The sequence below is a fragment of the Pundamilia nyererei genome, unplaced genomic scaffold, assembly GCF_000239375.1.
Source record: "Pundamilia nyererei isolate P.nyererei 1_Seehausen unplaced genomic scaffold, PunNye1.0 scaffold00007, whole genome shotgun sequence".
NCBI lineage: Eukaryota > Metazoa > Chordata > Actinopteri > Cichliformes > Cichlidae > Pundamilia > Pundamilia nyererei.
Genome location: NW_005187408.1, coordinates 422,585 through 445,000, shown reverse-complemented (window position 1 = coordinate 445,000; position 22,416 = coordinate 422,585). Strand labels below are relative to the sequence as shown.

Here is a 22,416-nt window from a genome sequence, read left to right as displayed (position 1 = left end):
TGAGAAGCACAATTCAAGTGTAGGATTAAAATGAATGCATGCTATTCCTGTGTCTGAGGTCAAGATTCTACAAACATCCCACTCCCAAGAGCAATGGGGAATGATGCTGAGTTCAAAGCTCCGTACCAGCTTCTTGTATAAATCCTTGCCTCCTTGATGTTGGTTTTATTTGAGAGTTGATTACCCTCTGACAGGCTAGAATCTCTGTGGAAGGGCACAAGGTCTGTTGGTTTTGATGGTCAGCCAAGACATTTGTTTACAGACATGGTGTTTCTTTTTAGGGGTTGGCTGCATGTGGCAAACGAAAAATAGCATTTTGGTGATGCGTACTCATGTGGAGGTATGAATCAATATGCTTTCTGCTGGGCAGAAAATTTTCTTGTGACTCAAGCCGGGCTCTCCAGATGCATCTGCAACCAGCACGTCCACTGTATCTGCCATCTTTGAAGCACAGCATTAACACTGAAGAACATCCCAGGATCCGACTCCCACACATTAATATTTGTGCAACCACGCAGACACCCAGCCAAACTCAGACATTTCTACACTCAGCTTGTGTCCACAAAATACTTCCCACTCACAGGCCAATTTGTTTGATTCCTTTTGCTGTTTCAATTGATGTATTAGACTTTTATAGAGCATCCAACCCAGCTGTCAGAATAAAAAGTTGGCCCTGTGCATTTCTGCAAGCTGCAGATCCACACAACGTCTGTGTTCTGGAACCAAAAATAGGTTTCATATGAACTTTTCTAGGTATGTGTGAATAAAGGTGATGTTTCAAATGCTCTTGGAACTTTTGAGGGCATATACTGCAGTAACCTATGAAATAACAAACGTATATATTTAATTACGCACCGCATTTTACATGTTTCTGTAACAGTGGAAACATTTTTTGGTTCACCATCCTCCAGCCTCCATTTCTCATAGGTGCACTTGTTTACAACCAGCGACCATGATTTAATGAACGCAATTAATATTCTTAATAACAAACTAAGAAAAAAAAAGATTGGTTCTTGGTGGCAATGAAACAAGCAACATGTTCTCATACGTCAGTGGTAAAGCAGGTTAATTGCCAGTGACTCCTAACTTGATATACATACGTGTTTGTAGAAATAACATAAACGAGTAATTTCACTCGTTAGTTGTGTTTGTGTTATAATGCTTCAGTAAAGTCTGATGATTTAAGGCGTAAATCTGAGTAAAAAGTCTTTGTTGCTTTTGCAGCTTTGCCAGTAAAGGTTTCTAGGCTGCATCAGTCAGGTTCTTGTATTTCTCTGTGTGTTTAGTCTCATAATGGCAATTTTAAATGTAATTCTTAAACACAGCAATGTGCTCGACAAAAACTAAGGACATAGCTTTACTGACTTCAGTAAATAAATGCTTAGAAGTCCGTGGCCTGTCAAAAACTCCACATTCATTCTGCATCAGTCATTCTTTTTTTTTTTTGCCGTGATCTGACATTTCTCATCACTGTCTGCTCCAGTGCATTTACAGTGAAGCTATATCCCCTTGCAGACATGTATGTACATACATAGAGAAATCCTCTTCAAAATATTTCCAATAAAAAAGAGTGTTTAATGGGTGAAATAGGAAAAACAACATGATGCATGTATTTACATTTGAATCCGATTGACCAAACATGGGCTGGTCAGGGACGCACGATCTGATATCCTTGTGTTGGTGTTGTTCCCAGATCATCATACTAAATGTTGTTCCAGGATCAACATTGCAAGTGACCAATCAGAATGTTGTGACGTCATACTTTTGCGACTTCGGGAAAAACCGGCGTAAAACAAAAAACTGTACTTAAGCTACGTGAAACCGCCTCTGTCTGCCGATCAACGGACCCTGACCCTAACCGTAACCCTTTAATAAACAGTAAGCAGAATTGATGTTGTCCTTGCAACATTGGAATTTCATAAATGCACGAATGGCTTGGCGCGCAAAAGAATAACGTCACAACAATGTGATTGGTCACTTGCAATGTTGAACCTGGAACAACATTTTCATGACGGTCTGGGAACAACACCAACACGAGGATATCAGATCATCCGGTCAGGGACAACCAAAGGGCCAGATGTGGCTTTACAATGGCTAGGTCTGTGGTGGGCAGTACAGTTACCGCTGTATACTTTATTGGCCATCATTCATTCCCTGTCATTGGGAAGTTCCCATTCCCTTCTGTGTTTCTTTAATATCTGCTGTATTTGCAGGCTAAGTAACCTCATATAGCAAGTCGCCATTTTTTAAATCTCGTGCCACTGTCGGGCATATTCTCATGTGCTCAAAGAGCTTCTTATCAGTCTTGAGTTGCCACCAGCAATTAAAAAATTATAACGCTAAAATGTAGATATGAAGCCATATTTTTTGTATCAGGAATGCAGTGCAGTATTTTATTACAAGAGGCTGTGTTTAGTCAAAAACGTTCTCTAAGATCTCCAGTCAGTCTGCTTTTGTTGCGCCGTCTTACATTTCTGAATCTTTTCTTTTTTCTCACCACACACCTTCCAGACTCCACAATGATGGTCGCATGCTGGATGTCTTTCAGCGACTCACCGCCAAGGAGGGGGTATTCTTCCTGCCTCAAGACCTTGAGCTGTCCAATCAGGAACTGAGCTACATTGTCAAGAAAGCAGAGCAGTGGAGAGGGTTCAATGGAGAGAGGCGCAAGGTAGATACATTATTGGTCTCCTTTGCTGTTTCTAAATAAATTGCATTGTAATTAAACCAATAGTGACCTGTTGGGCTAATGATACTAGTCTTTTCAATTAACCTGGTCAAAGGGGAGGAATTAACTGTGGTGTTTGTAACCAATAAGGTCTTCTGCCGTGGTGCAGGTGCTCAATGAAAGTGCTGAGCTGGGTGAGATCAGTGAGGCACTAACAGAAGCATTTAAAGGCAGCCAAGATAACACAGGGTTAGCATTCACTGGTCACTTTAAAGGAGATATTACATCCGAGAGGATGTATAGAATAGGTTCATTTTATATCATTAAATTTTCTTTAGTTACATTTGAGAAAGCTGAGAATTCATCTCAGAGGTCTTTAGCTCCGTTCTAATTAGTACAAGATAATTACCAAAACAGAAACTCAGCTAACAGGCAGCCTGATTAGTCTGTGGAAACCAATTTTCGAAGATATTTCATTAAAGAGAGACTGCTCAATCAACACACACAGTGGAATGCGTGTGTGAGATATAGTGGGCATTCCCTTATTGCGGACATTTCGAAATCATCTAAGGCAGCTGAAATAAATGCTTGTCCCCATGAAATTACTATCACGGGGGAAGAGGATGACGCATGTGGCCCAGCCCCGTGTAGGTCGATGATGGTGGCACAGGAGAGGGCAGTGTATTAGCACAAAGCCTATCCCTGATGTAAAATCTTTGCATAGTGATTGAAAATGTGACTTGTTGAGATAAGGGAAATAGAATGCAGCGATCAAACTGCAGCCCCCTTTAATTTATTCTGTAGGGTATTTTAGTAGCACACTGCTCGCTACATGTTCTCCATGTTCATTAACTCCCTTGCTCTTTTCTCAAATAAGTATGTGAGGCAACGGGATGAGAGGCTGCAGTGGACTGTGGTGAAAGATGGTCTGCGCATTAGGAAGTGATGCATTATTTTGTCTAATTGTAGAACTAAAACAGAGTGGGCCAAACCAAAATGTAGTTTTTGAGGGTTGTAGCAGTTAATATCTGAACGACTACACATCAAAGTCGCGTCAAACCGTGTCGTAACAAAGTTTACACTACAAGCAGGACTGCATTCATTATGTTGCGTTCACAGCGCTGTGGAAAAGCGAATTTCATTTCAATGAAAAAGGCAACATGAAGCTGCTATCTCATACCTGACACTTGTCACCGTGTGACAGGTGTGACATATGATAAAGCAAAGTTAAACATTCCTGAATTTCTTCAGGGCAGTAATAACAGGGTGAAGCAGCAACCAACAGAGCCCCACAGGCAGAGACGGAACAAAACTTCAGCGGTGAACGATGCAACAAAGTGAGCTTGTTGCCGATTGTGTCAACATGGCATTAGAACTTGTGTCTTCCTCTCAATGATGCAATGCTTTGTTGGGGTTTTTTTAATCTGTAGTTACACTTTATTTTGAAACAAAAGACAGGGCGTGCAACAGGAAGCAGGAGCCATGAAGACAAAACAGTATGCAAAATCTTGTTTTCCTAAACAAAGTATTTAATTATGTCGATTGTGACGTGCCAGACACAGGGGAATGGATACGGTACCTTTGAAAAGCTGGATTCTTCTTGATAGAAAATTGTACAAAAACTCAGCTACAAAAGTGAGAGAAACAGAGGAATGCATTTTGCATCAGCAGGACCTAAAAAATACACTTTTTAAATGGTTTTACACTACATTGCTAAACCAGATAGTATAATTGTAATCGTGTAAATGCTATTCTTTTTCTAAAGTCTTTTTTGTTGTTGTTGTTTATTGGTCTTCATGCCTTAATGAAATGCAACCCCTGTTCTGAGAGGTGACTACACCGCCATTAATGGGATGGTGATGGACCTGTTTATTGGAAGAAAATTGAGCCTTCCGTTGTTTGGAGACTTTAAAAGAAATTACATCCCCAAAGTTTGTGATTAAGAAAATGCCTCATTTAGCAGCTGATGGCCTCTTGCTGTGGTGCACTGCTAAATCATCTTTGCATTACTGCATATCCCCCTCCATGGTAACAATTACAGCATACTTCATATTATACCTAATTTGATGTTATTAAACTGATAAAATGCTAACACGTTAACACGTTCTCTGGTCTGATGAAAATTTAGGGTTATTGCATTTTAACATTTTTACATTATTCAAGCAGACCATTTTTCATCAAAATAAGATGGGCCTTACCATTATTTCATAATTATTGTAACAGTTTCTCCTATGAAAAGGGTCACTTTCCTAACTCAGCAAAGACATATCCCTATTAGACTAATTTGACTACATGCAAATTTTTGTCATTTTTCCCTCATTAACTATTTATCATAGACAGGGAAAAAATATATTCATGAAAGCGAGCAAAGGAGCAGCCCAAAAGAGCTGAAACTAATATTTTGCAACTCTAATGATTTTTTGCATCCTTAATTAGATAGAATAAGGTTGATATGATTAGGTCAGGATGTAGTGTTTTTCATTAAAAATACATTTCAGAAACTGTATTCCAAATGTGCCCTTGCAATTAAATAATGAATCTGACGCATTCCTTATTATGGACCCAATTAATATCAGAGGCAAGGGCGTAATTTTAATAACAGTGGGCTACGAGACCTTCATTAGCTGAGCGAGAAAAAGGAGGGATGAGGGGAAGGAAAAACAAGGTACCCATAGGAGCATCAAGAGTTTGTAACCAAATTTAAAACGTTATTGAAAAAGATAGAGTGAGATATTTTGAACAAATCCAATCTCGGGCTATCGGGATCTGCAAATAGCCCATGTTTCTTTTAACTAACTCTGGCACTTTTGAATATTTTTATAGTCTTAGATCCTCTTCTAACCCTGTAGAGGTGTTGAGACTGGACCAAAGCTGAAAGAAGCTTGGCCTTAAAAGGGAAAAGAACGATTATTGCTTTTTATTTATTTATTTTTTGCACCTCTACTGAAATGTGGTCACCTTTGAAAAGCCACTTCCCCTTTTTCCCTCTCCCCCCCCTGGAAAGCAGGCAATGCATTCATCAGACAGTCACCACCACACACTTGACCTTTGTGTGGTCCATGTGCAAAAGGGCGGGTGTTGCTCAGTGCTCACACAGTGTCAGCGTCATCATGGATATACCTCCAGATTCTTCTCAGCCCGGGGAAAACTTCTCATCCCATCCATACTTAAGTAAATACATGAAACAAGTCTGCTGATTATGATTCCTCCTAATCAGCTAGCTGGTATCCATCTAGGCTAAAATCATGTTAAACAGTGTGTAAATATGAAAGTTTTGTAACTGCACATATTCTGGCTGCCTAACTGTCATGTAGCACAGAAGCTCACCTGCTAAAAGAAAGCCTCTTTAACCCTCACTGAAATACAAGAGGCTTCATAATAATGGGAAAAAAACAGGGTGCTATATCTAGTCTTTAGCCATGTCATCAAGCATGATGTGTGCACTTTAAATGTGCATGTTACACATAGTGTATCATCACAGAGTTGGTTAGCATGGGTGAACATTGGTGAGCCGGAGTCTTCATTGTGGGCATTAGCAGAGTTTTGAGTTCTCTCTTTTTTGCCATATTTTTCAGGTATATGACAACAGCAAAATAAAATTTGAAATTCTGTTTTTGCTGTGCCAACGCAATACTTTTATTGGCCCTCATATGGCAAGATTAAGTGGCGTCCCTGTTCTTTGCTACCTGTAATGTAGCTGTTTCTGTCCTGGATGCTCTTTTCACTTCACCATTGACCTCTCGTCCTTTTGTGCAAGTAAAAGTAATGTCCGCATCTAGACCGCGCCACCGTTTTCTTCAGCCTTCAAGCTGCAAGTTTTCTTTTTTTCTCTCTAACTACTGTTGAAATCACTGAGAACCTTTGTAATTAAATATTTGTAACTGTAATTGGATGAAAGTAACACATTCGTTTGTAGCACGTTACGACATTAGCAGTGAATAGCTGTTTCTGGCCTAGGCATGGGTTCCACTTTACCCCCACTTTCTTTTCCTTTCAAGCAATAAAGGTTAGGCTTATACTTACATCTCCACTCCTTAAAAGTTGTAGAACCACCTATTTTTCTATTTTGGAGATTTCTACAGACAATCATTTAAAAATTTCTGAAACGTATGATTCTATTATATGTCGGCACCTGTTCTAGAAGCTATATTGCTGAGACTTCTCCATTATTTTTAAACACATACAAATCATGAACTGACTTACCATGTAACACCTTGAAGCAAGGATTTTACAGATTGTGCAATGCTAATAATGGAGCCACCGATCAGTGCTCCAAACCCCAAAGTAAAAAACAGTCCAGATAAACTTCAGGGGCATAAAAATTAGCCCTGTAACAGGTGGCAATTTCTCCAAAAATCTCCAAACAACAGACCTGCCAAGTGCAACATGAAGTCATACCATTTTTTCCCCCCACTGTTTCTTTTTAAAGAATTTTTTTTAAAGGCTAAAATTAAACCAAGTAGAACATGAGAGGCAGGTAATCAGTTAGGCTAAAAGTAGATTCTTGATGGTGTTAGCATGCTCAGCAAAATCTCTGTAATGCTCTATGTCCCCCAAGCAATGAAACAATAAAAAAAGAATCCACATTCAATAACCAACCTGCAAATGGCCTATTATTATCAAACTTGTAATTTTCACAAGGTGGTCATAAAACATAATCTCATTTTTACTTTCTCACCAATTAACTTTATATTATAAGATTCATCCATCGAGTTGTTCCATTGAGTTGCTTGAAGGTTTAAAAATTCCTCAGGTGAAGATGTCAACAGCAGGGTCCACTGACTAAGCAAAGAGGGCGAGTAAAATACTAGTATGTAGCTTTTAATTTAATCGTGTGATAAATACAATCTTCCTTTTCCTGTGATAACAACAATCATAAAGAAAACATCATATGTTCTTCATTTGTTTATCAGATTTGCCCTGATATACGACTGATTCAGGATGATGTTTTTAAAACCTGTGGAATAAATGAATAAAAACTTCACATATTTTGCTGGTAGACGGCAATCAGTACCACAGGTTAGCCAACTAGAGGCGCATTTCAGTGATTTCAAATAAACAAAAATCTTCACTTTTTCTGTGCCGTCAGTAATGCTCCCAGCTAGTGAGAGGGCTTGCATGCTCCACATCTTACTAGTGGTGCAGTAATGAGCCCCATTAATTATGTAAAGGCAGTGATGCAGATGGACCTAATTAATTGTCTCCCGTCACCCCCTTGATTACTGTACCTGGAAGGGAGGTGTTAATTTCTGTAATACTTAAGCAGGTACGCAAACTGTTTTGTCGGAGCTACCGCTATGACAGTGACAGAGTAGAGCACCAGCTTTCCCGTTGCTGTTAATTCACCGAAAGGAAAGTTTCCCAGTGGTGGTGGTGACATTGTATTAATTGAAGGAGGGAGGGAGAGATTAAAAGAAGTGAGGAAGGAGGGAGAGAGTGGAGAGAGGGGGTTGTATGATGGCCCTGGAGATGTTTTCTCAACCTGATTGCATCAACATTTGCGTACCTTTGTGCCGTTTGTCTCTGTATGTCTAGGTAATGGGTTACCAGCAGGCGGGTTTGGGAACACCCAAGGTGTTTTGCAACAGCAGTGCGCTTGGTGGAGAGTAAACCTGTTGAGAGTCAAACGGCACAGACTGGAGTGGTAATGATAACTTGTGTCTGGGAGGCTGGCTGTTAATCATATGAGGTGTGTTCTCCATTTTAATCCAGAGCCTGTGTGTGTTGTGAGCCCCTGACCATGGAGGACTGTCAGGGTCACACTTTTGGCACCAATTACCAAGTGATAAAAATAGATTTTGAGCTTTAATCTCTTTGCAAAAGTTCATCTGGAGTCAGACAAAATAATACAGGCTACAAATATCATACCTGCCTAATCTATACAATCGCTATGAGGACATGCACGTTCTCTATTTTCAGAGGCATCAAAAAAATCTCAATCCCATAGTTAAATAAATACAATTCAGTCCTCAAAACACTACAAGTGTGCATGCCTGCGCACTTGTACTCATCAATCTTGGGCTTGTTCAAATAGTACAGTTAAATGAGTGTGAGCCACTTGAGATGCAAATCTAGACTCATGTAAAGAAAGAAGCTTTGGAGAGGAAGGTAGACAGAGGGAGCAGTAGGCCGTGACAGGATACACAGGAACCGCTGTCACAGAACAATAGAACCTTCAGCTCCTCAAAAGGAACCCATAACAGCAACACAGGAACCCCGGGAGAGGAGAGGAAGAGCTGAGTGGTTCACTGGCACAGGAAGGGTTTTTAGAGTCAGAGGGCAACTACTGGTCTGTAGTGTGTGTGTGTCTGTGTGTGTGCGCCTTTGTGCGTGGGATCAAAATAGTCCTCCCAACCCCCAATAAGCTCTACAAAAGAGCAATGTGGTCAGTGTGCGGGCAAGTGTACGTGTGTGTGCACGCGTGCATTTATTTGCTTGGTTGCGTGTGTATGAAGGCAAACCTGTTCATGTAGGCCCAGTATGCCTGCATGTGTGTAAACTGTCATGCACATTTATAAGTGTGACTGTGTGCATGCAAACCTTTCTGCTTGCCTGCGTGTGCATGTCACATTAGAGAGACTTCTTCAATTACAGTGGATTTTTGTTTCTTCTTTTTTTAGTGGACAGTGCTGAGGGCCCCAGTGGCCCGAGGCGATAGCGAGCAGACAGGCAAGGACAGGAGCGACACAGCAGCAAGCACAGCATCCACAGTCGGAGCATTAGGGAGCGCAATATGAGATATGACTGCAAAGGCTACATGCCTGTGTTCCTGAAAAGGTCATGGACTTTGCTGAGCAGTAATGTGTGAAAGTGGTGCACAGTGGTTAAAAAAGAAGAGCGAGGGGGGAAAAAACTGATAAAGATCAAACACATTCACCTCTTTTCCAATTCGCACGCAAGATTTTATGGACACAAATACAGAATATCTTCAGTAAAATGAGCTGACTACTTTTAAATGTAGTGAGATCATTGCAGGCTCATAAAGAGGGTTAAAAAGCACAAACCTTATCTTATTTGGGTTTAAATTTCACCACACACTTCCTTTTCTTATAGTCAACCTGCATTCCTAAACAGGCGCACAGTTCCAACATTAGATAGCAAGAGAAAGGAGAAAGTGTTCCAGTATGAACTCGTCGGTGTGAACAGTTTAATTACAGGGAGTGTCAGCTCCATTGCTTAATGTGTCCCTTACAATTAATCCAGGGAGAGGATGTCATTATCTACCAATGCCTGGGCCTGGGCAGGCTTTTCTTTCAAAGAGATGGAATGTGAGAGGGGAAAAAGAGGAGTCTAAACAAGGAAGCGCCTTTGGTTAGCAGCCTATATTATGTTCAACCTCTGTGTCAACCAAAAGGATTTAGGTAATATGCTCGGGTGTTGTTTCGAAACATTGAGTTTGAATATTTTGGACACTTGACTCTCATGAAACCATTAGTGAGGAAAAGCTTTTCCCTATAATTTCTTCATAATATGAAGCTTTGCATGTCAGCTGTCAAAACATGGGCAGCTGGAAGAGGTTAAACTGACAACAGGTTTTCGCCACTTTCAAGCCTCGACTTCTTCCTCCTCCAGCGGGCCACGTCCTAAAGAGTCCTTTTTTTCTGCTGCACTGCCATCCCCTAATGTGAAACAGAAGACAACACATTGGACTCTTGAAAGTGAGAAAAAGACTGTAGCGAGAGCTTTTCAACCATGGAACAAATTTAGGAAGACTCGTTTTACATCGGTTAAAGAGGTTTTCCACCCAGAGCACCTGGCTCGGATCTGTGAAGCTGGTGCAGAATGTGGTTTCACCAAACATTTATTAATGACACAGTGAGATGCCATTATTGGAGGAAAAGATTTGATTATATCAGCTGAGGAAATGTTACAGGGCAAGTACCCTGCAGGCAGATTTACTTTGCATACACACTGGGGCGATGTTGTATGTAATGCATACTCAACATACATGCATGCTTAGGTATACAGCTTCTAGCTCCACAGAGGTTTTGTGGCTTGAATTTGACAGATCAGATTTTTTGCGACTGTCTGCCGTTACTTACTTCTCCTCCCTTCACTCCCCCTTTAAAGAGTTTGACCTTGGCCGCTTCCTGTGGCCCTTAGGGGATGAAGAAGTCCTGGTGATTGTGACAGGTGTCGCGTCTTAACAGCCCCACGTGACATCCAGAGGAGAGATAGACATTTGGATTTTTTTTCACCACATTTGGAGATTTTTTCCCCCCTCATAAGCTTAAAGAGACAACTTAGGGTGTGTGTGTGTGTGTGTGTGTGCTCGTGCGTGTGTGTACACATGCAGCTATAGTGTGTCTGAGTGAGAATGTGTGTGAAGTCTTACCACTTATTCCCAGCTCTCATTTTGGTTATTGGCTTGGATACTTATCACCTCCAGCCTTCGAGGCTTTATTAGGTGGAAGCTACTCCAAAGTCAAATTCTGGATATCAAAGGCAATACTCAACTTTGGCATCTGTCTGCAGCATCTTAATACGAAGCCTGGTCTCCTAAAATTTTAAGAACTCAACATGACATTTTGAAATGCGTCCTCCACGGAAATGTGTTTTCCCACCACAAAAGGGCCAGCATGAGGAGTCCATGCGACAAATGCCAAATGAGTAAGTTGGAAAGTATTGGTGACACAATTAGTTTGAACTTGATACACTTAATGTTATAAAGTTATGGTCCTGACCGTAGGGGGTGGCTGGAAAAGTCTAGCAAGACCCATCTACCAATCGGAAGGTCAGTGGTTTGTTCCCCAGATACTACAGTCTGCATGACAAAGTATCTTTGGGCAAGATACTGAACCCCAATCAGTTCATTTCAGTTCAATTGAAGTTATATAGCAACATTGTAAGGTCGAGACCCTACATTAATACAGAGAAACCCCCAAAAATCAAACGACCTCCTTTGAGCACTTGGCGACAGTGGAAAGGAAAAACTCAATTTTAACAGGAAGAAGCTTCCAGCAGAACCAGGCTAATGGAGGAGCAGCCATCTGTAGTGACTGGTTGGGAGCTGTTGAGCTGATTCCACAGAGGAGGGTCCTGAAAGCTGACGACTCTGCCTCCCATTCAGCTTTTAAATACTTTAAGGAAGCCCGTAGTCTGAGAGCCAAGTGCTCTGTTAGTACGATACTCTACTATGAGATCTTTAAAACAAGATGGGGAATGATAATTCACGAACTTGCATGTGAGGAGAAAGATTTTAAATTTGATTTTGGATTTAATAAGGAGCCAATAAAGACAGAAGCCAATATGACACACAAACCTTTCTTGGAGGTTGGGGTTGTAGCGTCGCCCCCAATGCATTCATGTGTGTGTGTGTGTGTGTGTGTGTGTGTGTGTGTGTGTGTGTGTGTGTGTGTGTGTGTGTGTGTGTGTGTGTGTGTGTGTGTGAGTGAGTTCAAATGTTGACAAAACAAAATAATTACTAAACGTTTGACACTTGATTATAGTTTCATTTATCATCAGTTCTGTTAGTGAAAATAAGGATAATAAGAAAACAGTTGAAAACTAGCTGCTGCCTGCTGTGCGTCTTTATGAGAGAGAGGTTTCTTATTCCAGTAATAACAGTAATACAGTTTATTCCTGACAGAGAGAACGAGTGCCTACTTTACTATTTCACCCTGCTTGTCAGTATTCTTAAGTATGATAAGGTTCATACATTTAACTAATGGTAACTAATTTATTTTCTGTTTTATGGGAGGTAAGAGTGAAAACTATGCTCCTTGGCAGGAGAGCGTGTATTCTGTTTCTTTATAAGAAAGTGAAGCAGTAATGAATCATGCATGAGAAATACTGTAGTAAAACCCATGATCAATGGAAATTCAAATACAGAAAAAAAGAGTGTGGAAAAAGTAGCATATCATCAATATTTTAGAAACCAGCAACATTTCATAAATCATAATCAGGTGAGCTCATGATTTATCAAGAGCAGTTCAGATCCTGGTCTTAAGAGTCTTAATGCTCGTGGATACTGGTTTACGTGTTCGCCTTTCCCCGGTGGATTCATTATTTCAACACTGATGAAGATTCCGATCAACTTTAATCACCTTTACTTGCAGAAACGTGTGACTGTGAGTCATCTGTAAACATTGAAACATTTAAATGTGGCACAGGCTTATTTATCTTTTGTTAAAGTTTCAAGTAAACTTCAATATTCTCCAGAACAAACCTGGAAAAAGTGATCTCCCTAAGGCCCAGGGTGAGTCAGACATGGTGTGGCAGAAAAAAAGATGGGCTGCTATCTGAGTTGTTTACTGTAGGTTGAGAGTAGGCTTTCTGCAAAGGAGATTAGTAATGGTGAATTATGCATATCTTATTTTCTGGATTATCTCAGGCAGTCAGAGATGCTATCTCATTGTATAATCTCTTTTAAAGTCGTTTGGTTTATTCTGACTGTAAATACAGTCATTTTTGCTTGTTTATCTTTTCTAGAAGTCCAATTTAGCCTGTGCTACTTTTAGATGGAGTGTATTATTGCTTATAATCTATCATTCTTCAAGTTGAAATAAATGCAGACGGTGATCTTTGCTTTACGGGCACAGCCATGTGAGGAGGGTGGGTGGAAGCTACTGTAGCATAACAGTCATTTTGTCACTGTGCGTGTGTGTGTGTATACGCATGCACGTATGTGTGTCCCTCCATGCAAATATGAATGGGTGGCCTGTCTTGTCCAGTGGTGCGTTTAACCAGACACAGACCTTTGCTTCAGCCAACTCAGGCCCAACGCAGACAGTGTGCATCCATGCCATTTTCAAGCTGCTCCAATTATATCCGCTGAGCATCCACATATTGGCTAAATTTGCAATAATAGCATATCTATTTCCATTCTAATGGCTGACATTGCTTGGCTTATCCATGCATGTATGTCGGTGGTCTTTTATGCTTTATGGTTTGGTCTGTTCCCAGCCATGTGCAATGTGCTGTAGCGTGTCTTGGCTTTGGATGTGTGTGTGCTGGACGAACTTCATGTGCTGCTATGCACTGTGGAGTGCAGCAGTTTGTTACTTAGAAAAATGTTACACTAATGTGGATGCATTTTTTTCTTTCCTTTAACAGGAACTATGCATGGTTACAATTTGAAATTCAGTTGTTATATTACATTTGCTAATCTCAGTGCCTCCATAGTTACTTTGACATTTGTGGTTGGCCTATTAGCTCTTTTATTAGCTGTTCCAGGATGGTGGTTCACCTCTACCAAAAGACAAATGCCAATTCTAGTAAATTCAAACTGTTTCATGCTATCGACTGGGAGTCACCTAGTTTTTATTTTTAACAGTTATAGTGTACCTGCTGAGAAATAAGGCTAATGTGACCTTGAAGACAAAATTCCTTAAGATGCAAAACAAAGTTTTTCTTGTAAACTTTCAGATCAGTGTCGAGTAACAACAGGTTATTCATGACTTTTGTTGCTGGGTAATGAGTAATGCGATTACTTTTTAAATAATGTAATGAGTTAAGTGACTGATTTTCCAGTAACATTTCCAACATTATTTTCATAAATGCATGAAGTGATATCAGAGAATGAGCTTGTGCTTTAGTACAATTTAGCCTCTGACGTACGTGCAATGCATCTGTGCATCTGCACCACAGCATATGCACTTATTAATTCAAATTGTTGTGCTCCATGCAATGTATAATTACATGTTGGTGGTGCATGTGTCCACGAGTCCATGTTGACAGTGTGTTTGTGTTTCTACGTTCTGTCTGTATCTGTTACATGAACCCCGTGTTCAGCAACCAGGCCTTGAACCCAAGCCAGCTCTGACAGAAACGATGGTGGTGTTGGAGAGGAGGGATTGACCCTCTATAGCTTAGAGAGCCTCAATGCACAGTACACACACACACACACACACCCAACACACACCCTCCTCCCCATCAACCCACAACCCACTACTCCCTGCCTCCCCCCACTCCCTGCTGCATAGCCCTAAGCGCCCTCAGGCACTGGAGATGCACGCATGCGTTGCCTTACTGTGTGGGGCTTTGTCTGTCTGTGAGCATGGTCGTATGTGTGTGTTAGTATTTATATGAGTGTTACTGTTTCTCTCCTCTCTCTCTGTATGTATGTGTGTGTGTGTGTGTGTGTGTGTGTTTGTTTGTGTGTACATGTGGACAAAAGAGGCAACCATGTCTACCTCTTTTCTCACTTGGCAATAATCACTGATGCTTCTTTCAGATCTGTCTGTGCTAACCCACTGCATTTACTGCCTTAGATGTGATTGCCTTTTGTTCTAAAGTATACGGATGAATTTGTATTAAATGGTAATACCAATGAGCACTAATTCAATGTACAGTGAAAATGTGAAAACAAAATATCGCTTTAATGTAAGTACCTATGTTCAATACCACTAAATAATCGATCTATCTATCTATGACACAAAGTCTACTTCGTAAACTTAATGCAATGCAGTGATCCAGATGAAGCTTCACTGGATCTGCTGAAACACTTAAAATGTTTCCTTTTGGATCATATCACAGTTCAGCATTTCCAGCCAACATGACTCTGATCTGGTTCACAGCGTAAAATGTATTTACAGAAAGACTGCTAAAAACCAGGTGACTCCATAAAGCTTTCTTTGTGCTCAAAATATTCCTTATGTAAGAATCTCCGAGTAACTTGCTAAGGATACCCCAAAACCAAGTCTGTACACAGACTTCTATTTTTTATTTCTAAACCTCTATAGGGCAAATTAAAGCAGTAATCCATACACACAGTCCCAGACATACATCAGTCTCTTTAATCCAACATAGGTCGTACTACTCTCCCCATTACTGGTTCTCTTACCACTATAGCCTTAAATCTCCTCCATATATCCAGATTCACTCCCATATTTCTCTCCTCTCTTCTACACTTCTTTCCCACTGATTTGGTGCCAGCGCTGTTGCTGCCTTTCTACCTTATAAGAAGCAGCATGGATCGAGCAGGTTTAGAATCAAATATTACAAATATTAGACAGCATATTTTTGAGGTAATTTACATGGTAAAAAAAAATCATGGTGGGTGGAATCTGCAGACTGAATCTGCAACTCTTTGATTAATTTCTTGCAGTAATCCCCAAACCACTGACGACTGTGGATCTGAATTTGGACCAAGCAAACTTGTTGGATGCAAACAGAATTGCTGGGCAGCAGTCTTTTTGTGGTGACAGTTCATGGAAGCGGTGCTAGGTTGGGCACCGGTGCTGTAACTGCTTTGGTTGGCAAGATGTGCAAAAACGCCAGGAGCCACAGCACCGTTCTGAGCACCGGGTCCAGAACCAGCAACATCCTCTGTAGTCTCCCAAAATCCAAACCCCGTATCACCCTCTCCACTGAGTTTCAATCTCGTCCCTAGTCTGAGTCCCAACTGCAGCCGCAGCCGGGGCTTCCATGTGCGACTGACACATAAATAACCAAGCCTGTCCGCCACCCAGGCAAATTCAAATGCACCTGTCAAAGTGATGAAGCACCCACCCGCAGGGAAGCATTGTTTACATTTTCACTCCATTCTTTGCAAAAGTGAGATTCTAATTATTTTCCCACTGTAAATTAAAGCCAAGTGGGACAGAACTACAAACCAAAAGGATCACGGCAGTGGAGAAAACCCCAGCCCTTGCGGAGTAGGCGTGAGTTGGTGACGGGCGGGACGGAGGCAAGGTCAGCAGCTTTTAAGAAGGGAAGCAGAAATGGGAGGTATAGCATTCACACTGGCTGTAAAGCAAGGCGATGCAAGCAAGACGAGTCTAAGAGAACTCCAACCGGCTGGAATACATTATGCCCCTCACATTTCATACATAATAACGTGCCAAAAATGTGCTGCATTATTTTTCATACCACTGGACACAGAGTGAGACAGAAAGAGGTAGGGAGACAGAGAGAGCAAGAGAGGAGGGAAATGTTTAATTAGTCCATGGAAACGTGCAAATGGGAGGTAAAATTAGGCGAAGGTAGTAAGGTCTGGAGAAGAGAGAGTGCATGAATGGTAATGATGGCTATCTAGTTTGGATCAATCATTAAGGGATCAGGGGGACTGACAAGCCTGTTTGTGCCCATGCCTTAGGCTCCTGTTCTGGACAGTAGCCAGCCCAGCTCAGCTTGTGTGCTCATTGAAAGTTCTCCTTTCCTCCTCCCTTTAGTTGCAAACGTACACACACACTCTGGCTGCACAAGTACATCATACAGCATAAGTATAAACAAGTTTGTGCAGTTTAGTATAGTAAACCCATCATTTTAAAAATAACATTTTAATATCTAATACATGTAATTAACTCACTTGGAAAATAGTGGATTTCCACATTCGTGGGAGATTTTTAACTTGCTCTTGAGGCCCCGTGATTAGTCCCTGCTCTGACACAGTGTTTTGATCAGTTCATTACAAGGTTACAGGGTTACATTTGGGAACTGTTTTGATTGTCAGGAGCGACATGACAGGTTTTTTTTTTTCATAACAATCAAATCTAGACATGGTGTTTACATGTGTCATGCCACAAAATGGAGCAAGATGTCACATGTATATGTGTATGATGGGGAAGGCCATGTAAGACAAACAAATAAAATACACTGTACCTTTCCCAGACACACATTACCAGAGAAATGTGTCACCCAGTGGAACTGCGTCTCTCCGTCTGCCCTCTTTTTAGCTGTTATTTGCAAGTTCAAGTCCTATTTTAGGTATAAATATGGGTCGCTCTTAAAATATAACACAAAAGAATACCCTTTTAGAATGAAGTGCATTTATACTTTTATCTCTGAGCCATAGATGCCTCCGATCGCAGTTTATTTTTTATTTTGTTTGCCCTCAGACTAAAAAAGCAACAAAGCGTCATGCTGTCGGTGACAGGTAATCCAAATCCATCTGTTGCTAGACTTTATATTTGCACACGCACTTGAATAAAAATGACTGTCAGGTCAGTCAAATTTTATCACAAGTCACACTGGATTTTTTTTTTTAAAGAGAACCTTTCCACAGGCGCTTGTATTTAAAGACTGATGGCTTTTCTTCTGCATTCATATGTGGTATGGTATGATTCGCTAGGTGTGAAATCACATCTTCTCCCAGAAAGACAGACAGACTATATTTGCGAACCATGGAGCCACGTCTGCAGCTGTGCCATCCCCACTTCCTGTGCCCCTGCTCCTCCCTCCCATTCCCAATGTGCATTTGCGGTAATGTCTACAAATCCTGAAATTTATGTCCCTGCTGGAAAACATGGTTTGCCGTTTATAGTCCTCCGCTAAAAGAAATAAGGCCCATCTCTCCTGATACAAGTCAAGGGACTGATGCAGACTCTATCAGATTTCTAAATACAGACCCCAACGATAAATCCTGGCTTGATTGGGTTTGAATTGGGTTAGCTCACTTGAATGCTATCTGCTTAACCCACAGCTGGCCTGTCTGCTCCATGCAGGCATTGAACCTAAATCAGTCACTTAGTGCTATCAAATGGAACAATGGTGGAGTGGAGGGAGCACTCAAGCTAGGGCTAGAAGCCAGGCTAGCACCATAACACAACACAACAGACCAGAACAGAGTAGTGTCGAGCAGACAGGCCCTCTAATGCTCTTTCCTTTTTGTGTCTTAGCAATGATGCTTCTTGAGAGCCATGGTGCATTGCATGAAATGGCATCACCCAAACCGAACACACAAACACCTTTTCAAGCTTTTGTCTCGTCTTGTCAACTGGATTTCACGTGCTAATTAGCATAGGATGGTGGCATGGCAAACATTTAAAAAAATAAATAAAAATCCATTTTCATGCAAGCCAAAATACAGACACGCAGCACACCATACCGGGGGAATTCAAGCAGGTGCGTTTAACCAAAGTGACTGAGAGCACAGAGGCAGAATTCATGGTGTTTCTATCGCCACTGTACAGCTTGGATTAAAACATCCTGGAAAGGGGCCATAATTGAGTCATAGGCACACTTCCTGTGGCCAGTAAAGGAGGAAAAGATGCTTTCTTAGCCGTTTTTTAAGACTAATGAATGACCTTAAAAATGCAGCCTGACCTCGCTGAGAACCATGGTATTGGAAGAGATCTACGTAGCTTTTACTCAGAGAGAGATGAAAACAATAAAAATCTGAATATCAACATCGATGTAAACATCTTATCGAAACAGACTGATTGCTGCCTTGCAGGGGCGCTAAACACAAAAGAAATCCAGGTAATCAGTTTCCCTCTCGTGTGGGCCGAGGCCAGGCTGGAGGCAAGGCAGCTGAGGGGATTCCACAAATGAGCATCTGAATTAGCATCGAAGAGATCCATCCTAGCATACACACCCAATACACACACACATCTTCTTTGAGTGTTTTTAGCTAGTCTTATTTTCTGCACTCATAACCCATTGACATTTCGACTCTGAGGTCTTTTTCCACTCTTTGGGTCGTGTGCTTTGCAGTTTATACTAGGCTTCTAATTACAAGAGGGGTAATAGCTCCCACTGTTTTCTCAGTGAAGCGCCTAGAGTTGTGTTTGGCTAACCGTTTCCAAGTCTGAGGTGACATCGATACACCGCCAAATTAAACTTCTCCTTCAGCTTGACCCTGCCACTCACGGCCCTCTGAATGAGTTTGCCTTTTTTCCCGTATTTTTAGACGAATCATAATTATGCCGCCAATTAGAGGGTCACCTTGAAAAACTTCCTCCTTCTTTTGACTCTCTGTGTGTGGCTCAGTTTACGTGTGTGTAATGTTCACTGTTTTGGGTCGGTAGCTGTGAGCTAGACTTTAAATTATGTCTTTAAGTACAGTCACGTACACACAGGCAGAGAAAGAGTGCGTCACTGATTCAGCAATGTCACAGTCGCAGTTTATGAATATGAAAGAAAAAAGTTGATTTAAAGACTCTCTGTGAGCCAGATTTAGGTGGGCGGTGCTCGTGGCTTTACTACCTGGTCTTTCAGTTGAAGTGACGTATACAATCTGTGACCATTACACGTTCGAGACTTTACCAGCAGACACTCTCGGAGAGGAAGAGAGCTTCCATGATCTTCACACATGGATGACTTCAAGTTACATGACCTACATAACATGTTACACGTGCCGCTTGCTCCCCATGCCTCACCCTAATAGGGAAGGGCAGCACATTACAGGTGTGTAATCCCTAATATGTGCATATGGACACACAGAGAAACAACTGGTCTCTTTACATGCCACGTGGTACTCATGCACTCTGTTAGCTCCTGTTTAACACAACGGCATTCATATTTGTTTTGTTTTTTATATCTTCTCATGTGTTCCTGCTGTTAGCTGGCCTTTATGTTCTTATCTCCCTCTCAAAGGTGGCCGTGTATGACTATATCTTAACAACGGAGGACCCCGTGTCAGACTCTGCAGCGCCCAGCGATGAGTCCCATAGGGATGGCGCGCACATGCCAGAGGGTGAGACCAGCACCCACGTGGCAGTCTACACACTGCACCTCAGCGGGCTTAAACAAATATACAGGCACTTTCTTCGACAGTCAGATGGAGCCATCATAGAGGTGAGATATCAATGGAGATGACACTGAAGTCTTAATTTATTTGCATGTCCAATTTATGCAAATGTGAAACAAGAAGGAAAAAAAGAGTCTGTTGTTGGAAGACGTTGCTTCCTGCTTTGCTCCAAAATGAAACTGTATAGTGATCTATACTGGAGCTGAATTTATATGCCTTTAAAACCTGAAACAGGGCTCCCTCTTCTGTTGCTCTGTCCTGTTTGTTCAAAGATTTACTTCAATTCAAATTAAAGGTCTAATGCGATAGAATTTCAGATGGTGTACAAATGACAAAACATGAGACAATTGTATCATTTAAAAAAAACAGAGTTGTGTATTCCCTGAAAATTGAAGCTTTTTGCTTCATCTACATTCAGATCAGCAGTAAATAAACAAAAAGCTACCTTTGGCTGCTCCCCTATTCACAAGGCGTCATGACAACGGGTGTTTGATTTGATGTGGAGTTGCTGGGATTTACGTCATACTAAAAGAGAAATCTGTTAATGTAGATCATATTAATAAAGCTTATCTGTATATTTATTCAGTTTGAGACCATTTTAGCTTGTTTTATCTCATTCCCTCACTCTTTCTTTTAATACTTACTGACGTTGAAATTAAAGGAAGAGGCCAAGAGAGAGCAAGAAGAAGACAGAGGGTGTGATTGTTTCACTGGCCCTTGCATCACTTGGTTTATTCCCTCTGAATAGAGTAAGAATGGGAAAGGACAGAAGTGGATGCAGCAACTATTTCTTTATTCTACTTTCAGCACAATGAGAGGCAACAGTACAGCTCTGTGGCCTGAAAGGGTGAATAACTATGATTCTTTTCTTTTTGTTGTTATCCTTGGGCTAAAGCAGATTTGAAATTCTTTCTTCTTTTCAAACAGAAAATGACAGGATTTGCCTTGAGAAACAAATCATGACTGAGTTCAACATGTGAGCGTAACTACAAGCCGAAATTTAGCCAACAAAACAATTTCCTCTGTCTCCGTGTGTGTGGGTAACAATCATTTAGAATTTTTGGGGTGCAAAGATCTGCTCTGTATAAAGTCCCGGACATCGGTTTAAGTCACGACTCACGGTGACATTGGAAAATATTGATTGCTGTCCTCTAAGCACTTGTAAGAGAGACAGGCCAGAGTAACCGGCTGATTCATAGCTTGTTGCCTAATTAAAAGTAGGACTTCCTAACGACTGCTGCTGTGGCAAGAATGTTTTCCTTTCCTCAATCATTCTGTCACTCCCCTCACAACCTGGATCGTCCCAACAAAATTAATATTTTGAATGTCAACAGAGTGAGGATAGAGGGTGTCATACGCACTAACAATTAGCTCTGAGGCTCTGTTGTGCGCTAATAGCTCTCAATCATAATTTGAATGATGGAGCGCTTATGTGAATAAACACATGGCATGGTATATCTATTACTGGTGTCACACTGTCTGTCTGTTTGTGTGTGCGTAGCCTCTAGACCTGTGCATAGCAGATGAGACATCTGGGAGGATTTTTCAAACAACAAAACCGCGCACACACCGACTCACATATCCTTTCTGTCTGTGAAAAAAATAAGTTATAGTGTTCACACAAAACCTTCAGCGCTCTCCCTTCGCATAAACACACAAATTTACTACACCAATAACCTTGGCAGACACAGCCTTAGCTCACTCAGAGAAACAGAATTCCTTCCCAACCTGGCAACATGCTATTCTTTAAACAGTGCAGGAAGTGTCAGAGAAGCCACCGTAAGTGAAAGATAGGTGTCACAGAAAAACAGGAAAACAGGCTCGCACTCATGCACAGACACACACACATGCTGTTCATAATCTTTCTGTTGATCCCTTTTCTCTCTCTCTTACGCACACACACACACACACACACACACAATGTCCCGTGGGTATTGCTGTCTGTTCCTTGCAACTTCACAGGCAAAGGACCCCCAGCAGCAAGACATGCTGATGGCATCCTCTTTCACCCGCCAGTGGTGGGTATGATAGTGCCGATGTGCGGAGTCGCCAATAGAGTACTTTGTCGCTTCCTTTTGCTTTTCAGAACAGATCCCCTCTTTACATATGCAAAACTAATCCCCTGGATATATAGACTGGTTTTATGTATAGGGCAAGATCTAAGAATCTCCAAAGGGCATCCCCAGCACTTGGAAGAACACTTGAGCTGATTTTATTAGTGCTTTATGTAATTCTGGCAGTGATATACACACTGCAGCCGGGTCCTATATACAAAATGGCTTTAAAATGTAAGGTGACTGCTGCTAAGAGATGAGAACAGCACAAATTATATATA

The 22,416-nt window shown here is 41.3% G+C and overlaps 1 protein-coding gene across 1 annotated transcript in view; it reads left to right on the top strand.

Moving 5' to 3' along the window:
- Positions 1-22,416, top strand: part of ofcc1 (orofacial cleft 1 candidate 1) — a 76,957-nt gene that overhangs the window by 51,183 nt on the left and 3,358 nt on the right. Inside the window, exons 21-22 of the mRNA XM_005722433.1 lie at positions 2,512-2,671; positions 19,928-20,128. Coding sequence (XP_005722490.1) covers positions 2,512-2,671; positions 19,928-20,128 — 361 coding nt within the window. The remainder of the gene's footprint in view (positions 1-2,511; positions 2,672-19,927; positions 20,129-22,416) is intronic.